Source organism: Pyrus communis, chromosome 13 (assembly GCF_963583255.1).
Source record: "Pyrus communis chromosome 13, drPyrComm1.1, whole genome shotgun sequence".
Lineage (NCBI taxonomy): Eukaryota > Viridiplantae > Streptophyta > Magnoliopsida > Rosales > Rosaceae > Pyrus > Pyrus communis.
The window spans coordinates 24,266,302-24,283,003 of NC_084815.1; the positions used below are offsets into that span (position 1 = coordinate 24,266,302).

At 37.6% G+C, this 16,702-nt stretch overlaps 1 protein-coding gene and 1 pseudogene across 1 annotated transcript; one reads left to right on the forward strand and one right to left on the reverse strand.

The window, feature by feature from the left end:
• Window positions 1-3,678: 3,678 nt before the first annotated feature.
• On the reverse strand, window positions 3,679-9,199 carry LOC137712843 (uncharacterized). The gene is made up of 10 exons (XM_068452015.1): window positions 9,038-9,199; window positions 8,794-8,916; window positions 7,806-7,926; window positions 6,423-6,548; window positions 6,109-6,218; window positions 5,833-6,019; window positions 5,093-5,296; window positions 4,708-4,944; window positions 4,417-4,606; window positions 3,679-4,127 (listed from the first exon to the last, which is right to left on the reverse strand). The coding sequence occupies exons 1-10, from the start codon at window positions 9,058-9,060 to the stop codon at window positions 4,036-4,038; spliced, it is 1,413 nt and encodes a 470-aa protein (XP_068308116.1). The 5' UTR covers window positions 9,061-9,199; the 3' UTR covers window positions 3,679-4,035.
• Window positions 9,200-10,562: 1,363 nt separating this feature from the next.
• Window positions 10,563-16,458, forward strand: LOC137712406 (transcription initiation factor TFIID subunit 2-like; annotated as a pseudogene).
• Window positions 16,459-16,702: the final 244 nt, after the last annotated feature.

The window sequence follows — 16,702 nt, forward strand, 5'->3', positions numbered from 1 at the left end:
AAAACATTCAATAATACCAAAATAATGCAAAGGTTGGCTCAAAAAAAAAAAAATGTTAAACAAGTATTCGTTCACATTACAGTCAGACATGCACATGATGATCATATGAATGGTGAAAATTTTTCGAATAATTTGGAGGAGTTTTCACAAATAATACAAGTAAAAAAAAATTCAGAAATATTTCACTAGATATTATGAGATTTATTTTCCTTTTTGAAGTAATATTTGACTACAATTTCATGAATAATACACAAAAGCTTGTGGAAAAAAAAAAAAAACTAAAAAATGAGAAAACCTTGTCATCAATGGTGCAACGGGTTTGGACCGGTGGGAACAATGCGCATTTCGGAACCATCACGGCCGATCTCCGTTCGGTCCGGCTCCGGCCGCACAGGCACTTGTTTGTGAGAATTATGCTTCTGATGATGCCGGTGCCGGTGGACAAATGGGGAAAAGTCGAATTTAGAAGCCAGTAGTACTTTCCGGTTGCTCAAAGTGTAACGACGATCGGAGCTGCTAAGAGGATATGCTGCTGCTAGCGTAGGGTTTATGTGGTTATTGTTATTTTTGGAAACGAGATGAAACCAACCGTGGACGGACAAGAAGAGCAATGAGAGCCAAAGCATGAGACTAAGAAGCTTGGAAGCCATGGAAGGGGAGAGAGGGGATGAAAATTAGAGAGTAGTGCATGGGGAAAAAAGAAGATAGAGAATTTGATCTGAAAATTGAGGAATAAAGTGGCTAGGTTTTCTGTGTTTGAGAGAGAGAGAGAGAGAGAGGAATGGTGAGGGTTTTGAAGCTTGACAGCTCAAATGTGCTATAAAATGTAAACCAAAAAGCTATCCAGCATAAGAAATGCTAATGTATATTGTACGAATGCTTGATAATCTGGTTGAATATATCATTTTCTGGTATTTTGAGAGAGAGATAGAGAGATGGGTTTGTAAGGCAAGGCTAGTAGATGCGGGGAGGGGGGCAGGATTGTCGAGCATTCTTCTACCAATCAAACTTCCTTTGCGTTCAAGGAACCAATTAATAAGGTCAATTTTTTTTAGGAAATTGTTATTAATACTCTAAAAATCTTATTTTCTATATTAGACCTTGTTAGTTTTTTTATTTTTAATTTCTCTGTTAAATGCTGACATGACTTGAGGTAGGTTCACTCTCTAGTCCAGTTAGATTAAAAAATTAATTAAATATTCAAAAGGGAAGTGTTATTGGCACTCCAAAAATCTCATTTTACACTTCTAAAGTGTATTTTTCTTTCCTAATATAGAAAATTTTGAAGTGTAGAATGAGATTTTTGAATTGATAATAACAATTCTCTATCCACAAACTAAAACTAAAACTATTTAAATATTTTATTAATGAAGTGGGACCCACCCCCTACAAAAGAATCCCCTCACCCTTCTTCCCCCGTCGACCATCTCGGCCGCCGGTCTGTCGATTCCTTCGTCGCTGCTCAAATCTTCCCAGTCCGTCCAACCCATCTTCCCCACTCATCTTCTCCAGAATTCCTCCTCCAACTCTTGCTCCTCTTATTCTTCCTCCTTCTCCTTCTCTTCGTCTTTTTTTTTTTTTTTTTTCAGCGGGTCATATTGCATAGAAGGCAGGAAGACGTAGGAAATGGGAACAATGGGGATTAGGGACACTTGGGATTCCGTACGAAATGGGGATAAATTGCTTTTGGTTTTCTATCATTCCACCAAAAAGCTTAATGCTTTACCAACCATTTCAATGTCTTCCACCGCTCGGATTAGTTTACAATACAAAGCTACAAAATTGTTTCCAATCCCAAGTGTCAATCTCACTCCCTCAGAAACCCTAATAAAATACCCAAAGCAATTTATCCACAATCTCTACCGCTGCACCCTCACCGTCCTCTCCAAAGACGAGGTTGCCGGCGTCAAAATCTCGGGAATTCCATCGTTCGATCCACCATGAACGGCGGCCAAACAGCGTGAACTCTAGGTGGGTCCTGTTCGTGGTACCGAGAGCAGTGGAACGGTGGTGCTGGCAACGATGCTTGTCGCCAAAGTTCGCCGTCAATTCAACTGGGAAGCTCGCCCAAGAAACGGAGGTGGTGGAGATAGGTGGGCTGGGGAAGAAGAGTGAGGGGATGGGTTTGCAGGGGTGGGGTGGGTCTCAGTTCTTTAATAAAATATTTAAATATTTTTATTTTTATTTTTGAATATTTAATTAATTTTTTTAATCCAAATAGACTTAAGAGTGGGTCCGTCTCAAACCACAACAGCATTTAATAGAGAAATTAACAAAAAACAGATGGAGGTTTGACATTGCAACAAATTTTTAAGATGATGTATGATAATTTAATTTTTTGAAACATAAGATATGAGATTGTGATTCGACTTATAATTACAGTAGTTTTATATAATTTATCCTAACCTTTTTTTTATTTTAACTTTTAACACTATTTTCCTTTCAAATCACAAAGTTCAAACAAGTTGTTGGCCATCTCAAAGATTGGAAAATGGAAAAAGGATACTTGCCAAATCATTTTTCTGGGATCCTAAGGATCTCATAATCGTAATCGTTCATCGTAAATCGTACAATCAGTTTTATTAGGTACTATTTATATTTAATTTTAAATTTTAAAATAATTTATAACTACACAATATAAGATGAATAATCATGATCATGAAATTCCTATGATCTCCAAGAAAATGATCCGACAAGGATCGCTGCACTTGGAAAATGGTATTACCAACTTAAAATGAAATTTAAAAAGCAAGCTACCCACTGACAGTGAACTATGCTTTTCCTTCAAACCACACAAATTAAAAATTAAAAGAAATGAAAAAAAAAATTAATGAAAATGATTTGAAAATTTTAAGTTTTAACGATAAGGACAAAATAAAAGGTAAAGTGAATAGTACAAGGATTGATTTTTTAGTGTAAAAATATTATTTTTCTTTAAAATGAACAGTATCAGGAGTTTTTCGTTAAAGTTTCCTAAAAAAATTCCACCCAACATCTCTATGTTTTTATTTATTAATTACCTATCTATTTCCCATCACAGATAAATTGTCTTCGTCATCAGTGAAAATTAAATCCAAATTAAACTTCGAATTCGATTTACTAAAACTCCAAATTGAATCTCGAATTCGATTTACTTAAACTTACACAAAAACAGTAGAGGCACCAAATCCATCTCCTGGTTGGATATGTCAACGCCAACGGAAACCAAATTAATGGGAGATAAACAACTATGTCGTCTCTCTGGTTAACATTTTGATTTTTACTTTCTATCTTTTAATATAGAGGTGTGATATCCACATATCCCATTTTACTTCTCACACACCTTTTTAATTTTCGATCGTCGGATCGAATGAATTGAAGAAGATCAACAGACATAAATTATCCAAAGGTGTGAGAAGTAAAATGAGGTGTGTGAATAGAACACCCCTTAATACATAATGTTTCAATTTGATATCCTTTTTCTATATATTTATAAAAAAAAAATTCTTATTTAACAAAAAATTAACCTTTTCCTAAATTATAGGGTTAAATTAGCAAATCTATAAGCAGAATTTTACTCAAGGGGTTATATGAAAGGCTTGAGGGAGAGTGTAATCTCTCAAACGTAAGAGAATTTTGTGAAAACTCAACAAATCTCAAGAGGTGCTAGTGTAATTAACTCTTTAAAAAACACAAGAATGTCTACTATTTTCCCTAAATTTCACTTAACTCTGACGATATTTTCAATAAATTTACAAAAGTTAGTCCTAAATCCTAGCAAAACGAACATAAATTTCACAGCTTACAACTTCCTTCATAGGGCAATGAGTCAAACAACAGTGTGTGAACTCTCGCATTTGTCGCACTAAATCTGCCAGCAAAGACGAAGTAAAAATCAGCAGTACTCCACCTAATACACATGACAAGGGAAACTACACCAACGCTGCAGACCTAAGCGCTGCTTTTGGTTACTTCGAGCCTTTCAGATCCTCGAAATCCATACCGTTGGCTATATCATCCTCAATAGCATCAGCTTTGGCGTTCGAGTCATGTTCCTTAGCCTTCCTCCCAGTCTATATCGTCCTCATCGTCTGCTGTAGCATCAGCTTCAACGTTCAAGTCATTGACCTTATAATTTTCTGCATTACCTGTAGCGTGTATGGAGAAAAGATGTAAAAACGAGAAAGCTGTGCAGCATGGGAATATTCAAGCACATCAATGAAGACAATGCATTGCAAAATTTGAACTTCTATATAGAAATGAACTGCGAATCAAAAGCTTGAATATGACCACAAAATAAATCGACACATGTATTGGCTGCCTATAAGTGACCATCGAGTGCCATTCTCATTGTTCGTCAACATTAACTAGGGGACGGGAATACAAATTGAAGAACAATCGGAAATTGAACACTGATTGCCAAATAATAACATTTACCTGTAACTGGAGCCTCTTCCCAGTCTACGTTATCTTCTCCTTCATCCTCGCGCTTTGACTTCATGCCAACCTGACGATTAGGAGACACTGCAGAGGGACCATCAGAGATGCGTGTTTCCTGTTCTTTCTTTGCTTCTTCTTCTTGCTGTCTTTTTATTAGAGCAGCATAATATGCTTTTAAATACTCATCCTGTAAAACAATGAGGATACAATTACGTATTAACTCAAAATTTTAATTAATTTGTTTATTTATTTTGAAGGGGGATCTCAAAGCAAGAAATTATTGCAGACCTGTATATTTTTCTCATTATTTTCAGTACTGAATTTTTTGTCTTCTGAGAACTCTGGAGCTGCTACACTTCCACTGCCATCCATCTTTTGCTCCTGCTTGACCTCTCCACGTTGTTCTTTCGTAAGGTTCATGCCTTGCTTGATCATCCAAGGTGGCAAAACTTTCAGGCTTGTACCATCAGCTTCAGATTTTATATCCTTGCCCTTTCCTTCAACCCCAGAGAAATCAACTTCAACCTGCAAACCGAAGATATTTCAAATACTTACAGTTGATTATATTTTTACCATATAATCTTTACTGCCAAATCAAAAATAGTTATCCCAAACACACCTCAAGGCTGATAGACATGATTGGAAGTTTGGAGGGAGGGGGGGCAAGAATTACCTTTGTATCTCCAAGAAAGGGCATTGGCGTTCCACCGTATCCCATCCCATGCGAAGATTTGGAGGGATCCATGGCACTAGACTCACCATTCTCTGCACGTCTGGCAGCACTAGCTCGTGCTTCCCAAGCTTGGAGACTTCCAAATTCAGGAGGAGATAAGTCTTTAACTCTATTAATTTGTTCCATTAGAGGCTTCAGCTGTACCTGCATTCATTTCATTTAATTAACTCATAGAAGAATGACAACAGTAGAACTGTAGAATACACAAATACAATTAAGTGCAACAATTTATGTTAAACGTTAACTTGAATGATGCAGAAGCATAAACACAAACAATAAGGAGTGGTAATGCTAGCATAATAATATAGAATTAGCAATCAATAGTTGCCCAGTTGAAGACCGGCATATTCAGAGTTTACAAATGCAAAGAATGAATAAAACCCTACGCATGCCAAGAGATTACAATAATAGAATGAAGTAGAGACATACAAAACACTTAGGACAAGACCTTGCAACAACCCTCAGAAAATAAATTTCTTGAACTTTGACCACCAAAACCATGAGGTAAATTAGCCATGAACATCAGATTATTAACCCGTATAAATGTTCCCTTGCAATTTTCATATCCACCAATGTATGTCATAAGACAAAAACATATAAAAATCAAGAAAAAGAAATGGAAACCATAAAATTATAAGACATTTTACTATAAGAAAAAACAAAGCAAAAGCCAAACAAACCTCCATCTTTTGAAGTAAGTCTTTTAATTTTTCACGCCGCCGCCTCCTTGCATTGTCATCTCCATCTCCTACCACTTCTTGCGAAGCTAGCTTGTCACTCTCAGCCACAAGTTCTCCATTACAATTTTCACAATGGAAGTACTCATCCTCCATAGAAACCAGTTGCAGAGCATCTAAAGCGTTGTATCTAAATATTTGTGCTTGCAGGCATAATTCATGTATCAAAATGAGGAACACACAAAGAAACACACAGGGAAAAGAAGAAACAGTTGAGACCTTTTCCCACAGTTAGGGCACACATATTCCTGAACTGTGTTCTTGTCCTCCAACTCATCTTTTAGTTTTTTCCGCAGACGGTGCAGTCTGTACCTTACTACATCGTATATCTGAAACACATTCTAGTTTAGGCCTTAACCAAAAAATAGAAGCCAATATTTTATCAACAACTGAGAAATTATTCAATCAAGTCAAACCAGCAAAACTACTAACATCAGTTCACTCACCACCTAGTTATTGACCTAATTTTTTTTTTTACAATTACATAACTAAAACAAATAGATATATATACACACAAAATATACAAAAGCAACCTGTGCATAGTCCAGACAGCAGTAAGAGTGAGTGTGCATCTTAACTTTCTCTTCCCCTTCTTTTACAGGTGGCCCATCTCCTGTGGCAGCGACAGCAGCATTATGCATCTTCGCACCCTTAGCTGTCTGCAAAATTTTTGATATAATGAAAAAAATACATAAAGGATTACTATCCACATTGGCTGGCTTGTTAATCCATATCAATCAACAGCAAAAAGGAGCAAGATTTGTTCCATACAAATTACTAGACTTCATCCTTTATATCTAAGGGAAAGATTAATTCATCAAATAAAGCGCGATGGACTACTAGAACAACCACAATGCACGAACTAGCACGAACTATGAAACTTAATTGGAACGAGATAATCATCTAGTATAACCTAAAATGAAACTCACAAAAAGCAGTCCCTCATTACATCTTCAAACATAAGATTAAAGGTGCCAAAAGACCCTGAGTGTCCAATATATCAAAAAATAGTGTAAAACAAGAACCTAACATAAATACAGAGTAAATTTTATTTTTATAAGATAGTGTAAATGAAGAAGTGCTAATAACAAGGTGTTCTTGCAGGTTTAAGCAGGTTGTCAGTGAAAAAATTGATTCCCTGCCTTCACAACCATATCTAATTACTTTTTCTGAACCTGGTAAGGCATGGTATAATTGGTCCCTATAAACCTGATTAAACCCTTTATCTGAAAACTACAATAGCCTGGTACACCCAGGTTGACCTGCCTCAGGTGAATCAAATGCAGTCTAGTTCTTTCAGAAAAAAAAACAATACAACCAGTTCTTTTTTGACTCGTTTATACAAGGGCCTTTCTTCTTAGCTTCTGGAATTCAAGAAAGGAAATTCTCTTCGACACACACGTGCGCACACTGGTGTTTATCTCTTTCTCTTGTACCTCATATTTTAAGAGATGTCATTTCAGAGTTTATCTGGTCACTGTTCTAGTCACATGGATTGGACTTGGATCCCTCTTTATGCTTTTATCATATGGTTGGGCCGAAGTAACAGCTAAGAGCCTAAGACCATTCACATATAATCAGCAAACCCTTAAAGCCATTAGATAATTTGGACCGAGGGGCCTCGAAGCTCCACCATTGCTTTACAAAATCTTGGTTTATTCTATTTCTATTTGAAATGACTAATGTTACAAACTAGATTGAGCACTAGGATCACTTACAAGTGGCAGATATCTAAAAAATACAGATACCTACATTGTTAATATCATTCTTGGTTTAACCTTTCAAGCACGTTTCTTGCAAGAAACTTCTCTTTGTTTTCATATGTTAATAATCACAAAATGAATCAGAATGATACATAAAACTCATCAGATGGACCAAACCAAATAAAACACAATAACTAAGATCAAACAAATGACCTCTCTCCTATGATCTCTGGTGACCAGTTTTTCCTCCTCAAAGAATCGCAAAGTACGACGAAGTTGCTTCGAGTGCAGTTTCAAGTCCTTTGCCAAATCTTCTTCTCTTACCCATTGTCGCCTGGCATGAAAAAATCTAAACATTACTCACAAGCAAACAAATGACAAACTAAAAAATCTTGAGCACCTTCACCCTCACACACACATACACATACACAGAATCACCCAGGTAATACACAATAAAAATCCGCATAGCAAAGTCTAATGCTAAGTTTGTAGGGCCCGTTTGGGATTGCTTCTGGACCAGAATAACTAACGTGTTTTTAGATAACCAAAAGTACTTCTGACTACGAACTCATTTGGGGCTGCTTTTGTAGGAAGCAATTCTGCTCACAAGTGCTTTCGCTCAAAAGTTTAAAAATTCAAGAGCTTCTTGGAAAATCACTTCTACAACCCAAAAGAGCTTTTAAGTTTTTTTCCACCAAACGTAGTGAGAAGCGCTCTTGGTTGTCAAGATTCACTGTTAGTGCTTCTAGAAGAAATCCCAAACATGCCTATGTTTGACAGGAAAAAAATGTTTATGAGTCATGGAAGCGCTTTCTGGAAAGCAAGAAACACCAAGCATTTGCGAGTGCTTTTCAAGGAAGCACTTGGATTTTTAATAAATATTTAGGCATGTATATAGTAAAGGTACTACTAGCAAAAGCAGTAATAAGCAAAAATGATTCCTACAATACGAGCCCGTGGTATTTGGCATGATCAAGTAATCAAATTCACACACAAATTCAACCAAAGTAGTTGCTCATAGCTCACTTCACCAGCCCCAATTCACATTTCCCCTCTCAATTTACTCATTCAATAATCGTAGTTACCAATACTCTCACACTCCACATTTCTACGATTTCGGGTTTTCATCAAATTAAAAATTTCATCTTTCAATCTAAAAACGCTTCCTTTATCCAAAAAAAATACAATCAACTTCACAAACCTCGACAGAGCATCGAGCACCACCACCGCAATCCCCCGATTATCGCTCCGGCCGGTCTTGGGCTGATTCTCCCCTTTCGCCGGTATGTCATCGTAGAACGCCCTCGCTGTAAGCTTCACCAACCTGAATTCCGATTGGAAACACCAAAAAGATAATAAAAACCACCATTTAAATTTCTGTAGTTTTCATGCGATTGCAAATTGATCGAATTAATCACAGAAACCCTAGGGGGGTTGAATAGTACTTGTTAAACGGCTCGATGCTCATCGTCCACTAATCAATTTCCAGCGAATTTGATTCAATTTTGAATAATTCTCCCTCTCCCTCTCCCTCTCCCTCTGCCTCTGCCTCTGCTGTGCGCGCGGGTTCAGTCGGGCTACTGCTCGGAAGAGAGAGAGAGCGAGAGAGGTCTGAAGCTCTCTGGTAGGTTATGGAGGGACCTACGGTAATGCCATATGCAGTTGAATTTTCTTAAAAGGCCTTTGAGAATATGCGATTCACGAATGCGGTCGGCAGGTTTTTGAACTATTGTAATACAACCCACATCCAATGATCCAAACCATGGATTTTGTTCATTTACTTTCGTAAATTCATGGTAGGAGAATTTGAAATTGGAACATCTTTCGAGTAATGTTGATAGTAGTAAAATATTTGTTTGATTGACTAGTAAATTATATATATATGTTAAATATGTATGATGTAGCGCGTCAGCGTTCATATTATTTATTTATTGTTAGTAAATTTCTACCACTTGTTGGGTGATGTCTTTTCATTTAGTGAGCCCTATGTGATTGAATGATAAACTTTGCCAGCTTTTGCCTCTGACACTACCAACATCTTTCTCGATTCATAAGAAAGATTTGAAAGTGAGTGACAATGAAGCTCTATAAGTGTTCTAATTGGCATTACGGCTCTGAGACAAATTTTGTGCTTTGAGAGTTGTTGATAATTGATAATATACGTTATGTAGATACTACATTTCTCCTATTCGTAAAAGAGTTTGAGATCATTATAGATATAATAATTGAAACAATGAAACTTAAAGAGTTTTTTTGTTTTGAATCACTTAACTTGCTATAATAGCGAGAGATTTCAATCTAAGACACTATCTACATAAATGGGAATTATATTCATTTTCTATTAAATAAATATGCCCTTTAAGTTGCTAATTCAAATGTCGTTTGGTTTAAGTATTGATTCATAGTACTTTAAAAAATGTACACTACAAGTAGGAGCCTTAAAAAGTACAATCCACTATCATGTCAAACATATAAGATGAAATTTGTCATAATATCCACGCTATGTCAACTATTTAATAATTTTGTTAAAGAAATTGACAAAATAGGGTAAATTGAAACGCGAAACAAGAGTATATGCGGTAAGTGAGACACAATCGGCAAAGAGTATAATGGCCATTGCAAAAAATAAGCCTAAAAAGTATGATCCGCCACCACAAGTGGTAAATTAAGCATATAAGATGAAATATATGGGCATTTCATAATTTCCAAACTTTGTAGACCTCAAAAAACAAATTAGGCTTCTTTCGATTGTATGATGTGACGCAATGCAATTTAAATAAATAGTTTTGTCATCCCAAGGGTCCCACACATACAATCTGGAGCACACTTTGACTTCAACAAAGATCTTTCATCAGCCGTTAGATCAGTATCGAGAACACGTGTACGGTTCTGACGAGAAGAAAAGTGCAGTGGTCTAGCTCCTAACGATCCTTCTCTCTCTAACTCTCTCACTAGGCTTCCCTTACTTCTATGGCGAAGCCTCGAAAGCCCAAGAACGAAGACGCCAAGCCCGACAACTCCGGGCCCGTCGTCTGCCACCAGAAGCCTACCTCTCCATCGACGTCGATAAGCGTCGCATTTACGGGTTCGTCCCTACCCTCCATTAACACACAGACAAGGAAGAACACACTGTTGCATGTTCACTGAATTCGTGACGAATCTCTATCTATTTTGGGGAATATCGATTGGGTTTTGAGATTCGGGGAAATTGTGAAGTGGGCATTGTTTTGGTAAAAATTGATTGTAGATAAGCAGCTTTGGGAGCCAGAAATTGTTGTGATTCTGCATGCTTACTGTTAAAGTTGCTTAACTTTGTTCAATTTTGATGGGATTGTAGGTACACTTGAGTTGAAGATTGTGGTCTCAGAAATTGGGATTGTAGGGTTACACGCAGAGAATTTGGGGATTGAGAGTGTTTCAGTCGACGGTGAGCAGATTTAGTTCGAATACTACCCGCAGAGTAATCATAAAGATGAGGAGAGCGAGAGGAGCTGGAGCTGCGTCACGTCGCCAACCTCCGCTGCCAATGCGGCTGGGTCAACATATATATCGGCTCCTGAGAGAGAGCTGGTCCCGAATTTACTGATCAATTGCTGTAAGGCTTTCAAGGCCGGAAGTGAACTGCAGGAGCAACTGGTTGGGGATAATGAGGTGCAGCGTTCTTCTGGAGAAGTCAAGCAGGTTATGGTTTATTTTTGGAGTTGTGAGTTGAAAATATGTGGCGGGTTTTCAAAGTTCAGGATTGATCAATGTTAATGGTTAGGATGGCATTAATTTTTGTGTTTTGTATCGAATTTAGCTGGTAGGGATCATTATGTATGCGCATATGGACTTACTCGTTTATGCATTTATACTTGTACATATTGACTGACAAAGAAGAAAAAAGACTTACTTGTGTATGGTTCAGATTTTTGTTGCCCTGCAATTTTCTAGAATTTTCGTGGTGGGATTTTAGAGTTCACGATTAATCAATGTAAATGGTTTTGGTGGCATTACATTTCGTTTTTTGTATTGAATTTAGCTGGCAGGGATCATTACGCAGGCCCATATGCGTTTAAGCATTTATACTTGTACGTATTGACTGAAAAAGAAGTAAAAAGAATTACTTGCGTATGTTTCAGATCTTTGTTTCCCTGCCCTATGTAGAATCTTTCTGGTGTGTGTTCATAGCTTAATAGACGGCACATAGCTTAATAGACGGTGAATGTTGATTTTATTCCAATAGTTATTAGGAAACGATCAGTATCAGAGCTGGTCATTTTCTGGAGGGTTTGGTTGGCATGGTGTGTTGTGACTGTGTTTATCTTGTCTATGGCTTCTCATGTAGTTTTGTGTTGGTTCAGAATGCGAGGTTAGTTCGTATTGATTATTGGGTAGAAAAAGCAGAGACAGGAATTTGTTTTCATGATGCTGTTCTACATACTGATAACCAGATACGACGTGCACGGTGCTGGTTCCCTTGTATAGATGACAATTCAAAAAGTTGTTGGTACTTATTGTCTAATTGTGCTATTCTTTTGGTAGTTTTGCGTATTATTGACAACACTCGCTTATTCATAATGACTATTACATGTTCAGCTATGATCTGGAGTTCACTGTTGCACAAAATCTTGTGGCTGTTAGCACTAAACCAGGTGAGATCAACGATAGAACACGAATCTATTCATGTTTAAGTGCCAACATATTGTGTATTTTTCATGACAGAAGTGCATATGCCTGTGATGAGTACAATAACCAGTGTGTAAAATGTAATTGTACGACAAAAGTATCGCAGAATAAAATCTGAACTTAAGAGGCATATTCTGTGATTTTTATCCCTTAAAACAGTAGTTAGCAAACAATAGAAAAATAATGTTTGAAGTAAATACTTCTCATAGAAAAGTAAGGAAATTTGTCACAAAAAGAAAGAGTTATTCAGTAAGTAATTACCACTTTGTGTGATTAATTCCTTGCCATGATATAAACCAGGATTCGATTCCTGGTTGGTGCATTATTTGCGGGGATAGCTCAATTCGGAGAGCGTTAGACCGAAGATCTGAAGTCACGTGTTTGATCCACGCTCACCGCAGGCATCTAACTTGATCAACGCTCTGTTGAGTGGACCTTTAACAATTTTCAGAACTTAGTAGTCTAAACTAATTTTTATGCTTTTTGTAATAGCCACTTTCTAATTGAACTTCTAGTTTATTGCCAATTTGGTTATAATAATCAGCTTCCCTTAACAGTTTAACATCTGCAAGGGTTTTTGGGTGGTTCTTTAGTATCTTACCCAACTGAAGTGAGAATTTTCTTCAACTATTGAAATTGATTCGTTGACTCAGTGCTTTTGATAATCTTCGCTGCAACAGTAGCTTTTATATTTGCATTGCAATTCTTTGTTTAGTGTTTATATCTGTGTCTTGAGACTTCAACTTTTATGTTGGCATGTTCAGAATGGTGTTATTGTCTTGCAGGATACTGATTGGGCTGGCCTACTCCATTTAGTGAAATTTTATAAAAGCCGAAGGCTTGATGCAAACATCGGACTCCCCAAGTATGTTCTGTACATATGTGTTTGAACTCCAAGTGGTTGAGAGCTTCCTTTAACAATACCATTTAACAAAGATTTTTCTTGTTAATATTGCCAGGCCAAATGACTTCCATGACATTTCTGAGTACTTAAGTATCACCTGTTGTTTCAAAGAAGTTGCAATATAATGCTTCTGTTGATAGCCTTCATTGACTTGACACAAATTTGTCGACTAATTTCATTTTCTGTGCCTTTATGATACGTAACATTCTACCTTCACTCTCACCTGTAGTACAGTCTTATTTTGGTGTTTTGGATCTCAGATTTTCCTGACATAGGCATAGTGATACTGATATCATATGCATCTGAGTTCTGGATTAGCTGTCCTGAACACATTCAACTAGTGTCATTCATGCGTTTGATAGTTAAATCTATGGTTGTATCATGCTACTTATATCATCAACATCACCATCATGTTTAATGATGGTCATGTATTTCATCTGTTAAGAACCATCTGTATATTATATTGTTTTTATAATATCTTGCAGGCCATTCCTCATGCTATTGCTATGGTCACAGCTGCAGACAAGAAAAGTCCAAGGGAGGCTGTGGAGTTTGTTTTACAACTTTTGAAGGTAGTATTGTCGTGGACATTTCTCATATAGCATCAACTGAAAAAGTTATGGTGACAAGAATAACAATATTTTTCAGTTGGCATAGATTTAGTCCTCTAAACTTGAGAGCTAAAGAAATAGTTGTGCAAAATTATTCTGTCTTGATTCGGTGCTATGCATGACCATTGTCTAACAGTAAACAATCTGGATTTTGTATATTAATCTGATTTGAAGTTTGAACTCCCCTGAGACCACACTCTGAACATCAATTCTAAATGTTGTCTTTAACTTTGTGACAGTACAATGACAACAATGGGAACCCTTACTCTGATGTCTTCTGGCTTGCTGCATCAATCAAGTCTGTTGGAGAACTTGAAATCGGGCAACAGGTTTGTTTTATATGATAATTCTCGGTGGTTCTGTTGAGGCTTCCATGTCTGTCTTTGGCTATGAGCCTATGATGAACAATGCGTTGGTTTACCTTAAGAAGCACGTAAGACTAGATTTTGGATTAGCCTACGTAAGACTATATTAAATAGGCCTATGTAATATGCACTTCCGTCCTGGTGTAATCCATTTCGGAGTTGCTTTTACATGAATACTGTTTTTACCCCGGACTCTCAAGGGTATAACTGTATAACCTCTGAAAAAAAATATGTCATCCAACTTTTTACGTGGGTATCAGATTGGATAACCCCATAATTGTCAAATATGAAGTTCATAATCATGTGATCCCTTTACTCCATTTCAGAGTATTCTCCTGTTATCGTCTCTTCTGAAGCGCATTGATCACCTCTTGCAATTTGACAGGTGTGTTAACTCATTTCATACTGAATTCAATGTTTTATATCAAGTAATAGATTTAATTGATTGTCTCTGTAAGTGGCATGTTGCAGGTTGATGCCTAGCTACAATGGTATCTTGTCAGTCGGCTGTATTAGGGCCCTGACTCAGGTTGCCCTAAAACTGTTGGGATTTGTTCCTCTGGTGAGTAATTTCTCACCTATGCTTTGCTTTTTAAACTACATGTAGTGTTGGGGACTTCATCTAGCTCTTTGACTTGCTACAGGATTGCGTGTTTGAACTTGTAAAACCCTTTTGGGATATCAAAGCTGAATGGCAAGTTCGGGCTGAAGCAAGCAGAGCACTCCTTGATTTTGAATTCCATTGCAAAGGCATTGATGCAGCTTTGCAACTGTTTATCAAATATTTAGATGAAGAGATGTCCTTCAGAGGTTCTTGTCACTACTTTCCCCATGAATGTTGGAAATCTCATTGCTTCATTACCAGGGTGCATTTTCATTATTGTATATATTTCTTGATTGCAGGGCAGGTGAAGCTGGCCGTGCATGCTATGAGGTTATGCCAGATTAGAGGTGGATCTGATCTTGCCGACAACATCAGGAGCGAAACTCTTGTGGCTTTGCTTCGTCTACTTGAAGGTCAGATGGCTTTTAATAATATCTTTCTTCGTCGTCACTTATTCTGCATCCTACAAATCCTTGCAGGAAGGTCGGAACACCGTTTTCCCCTATTTATTCTTTTGCTGTTTTTACATATAGAAAAGTTTTTACTTGATTATGATTACTGATCATAAACCATTTCATTTAGGTGAAGCGGAAAGCTTCCGAGAGCAGAAAAACATCTTTGCTGCTTTCATCCCAGAAAGTAAATATGTGGAACCACCTTCCGAATCTCCAAACCTTTCACATGGTGATTTAACTGTTCCTGAAACTTCCAGCAATGGGTTTGCCTTTCCAGCAGCTTCCAAGGACGATTTGGGTGCTCCAGAACCTACAACTGATGGTTTTGGTGCTCCAGAACTTCCCAGTGGTGGTCTTGGTGATCCAGAACCTTCCATTGGTGGTTTTGGTGCTCCAGAACCTCCGATTGGTAGTTTTGATGGCTTAGCGGTTTCAGAACCTTCTGTTGTGAGCCCTAGCAATCAAAATCTCGAGGAAGTTAACACTTGGCATGATCTTGGATCCCGGATGACTGCCAGCATTGGTAGCGCAAAACTTGCTAGTGATGTGGATGATAGAGGAAAGGAATTACAATGCACTGCCGTTTCTAGCAAAGTTTCTGCGCTGCCTCGGCCCGAAGATCCATCACCTAGCCTTATCCAAGATAACCGAGATGCAGAAGTACAGAAGTATGCAAGTCTCCAAGCTCTTTCGGTTCCTAGGAACGATATTATTGGTGGTTCAGCTGGAATGTTGGATTCTCTTCCTCGCGGGAAAGAGAAGGAGAAAAAGAAAGACGAGAAATGAAAGAGGGATGGCCATAAGGGCCACCGAGATGATCCTGAGTATTTGGAGCGGAAGCGTATAAAGAAGGTGAAGAAGCAGAAGGAGAAAGAAATGGCGAAGCTGTTGAATGAGCGCGCGAAAGTACCTTCCGCGGAGTTACCAAGTCCGCAACTGTGCAACTCAAACTGGTCGAGCCCAGTGGATCCAACAAGTTAGTGATCACAGGGGTTGAAACCACCAGGCCTGCGCCATCCGAAGGTACTACTTCCGCCACTCCGAAGTTTCGTATTAAAACAAAGATCCGAACACCGAACAATCCGTGACGAGGGTGGTTTTCCCTCATCGTAAATTTTCGAAGCCGGCGAGGGTGGTTGGTTTAAATTTTTGTATCGTATTTTGTTTTGTATCCGGCAAGGCAGTGGTTTGGGTGTGTATAGTGGTAAATGGGAGACTAGCTGACACTAGAATTAATATTCTTTACAATTTTGTTTTTATTTTTACTGCCTTTAATTTAATTTTTGCGAAGTTAATTCTTTTAATAATGTAATTGTAACTATTTATTTTCTCACGTTTGCATCTGTCGATGTCATTTATGAGATAAGGATTTGTTGTTATTTACTTTGCGTCCCCCCAATCAGTTTGCTCGGCTTTTCAATGCACACAATGGTGTGCAAGTAATATTCTAATTTTCGTTCTTAGTCAAGAATTTAAAAAATTAAATCTCAATTGGATACACCT

What these genes read in the sequence shown, in the direction of transcription:
- LOC137712843 (XM_068452015.1), bottom strand. Translation starts at nt 9,060, where the DNA reads ATGAGCATCGAGCCGTTTAACAA. An exon ending in GCTGTCTGGACTATGCACAG is followed by an intron (nt 6,219 to 6,422) that starts GTTGCTTTTGTA and finishes AATGTGTTTCAG; the next exon opens with ATATACGATGTAGTAAGGTA. An exon ending in ATAATGAGAAAAATATACAG is followed by an intron (nt 4,607 to 4,707) that starts GTCTGCAATAAT and finishes ATTGTTTTACAG; the next exon opens with GATGAGTATTTAAAAGCATA.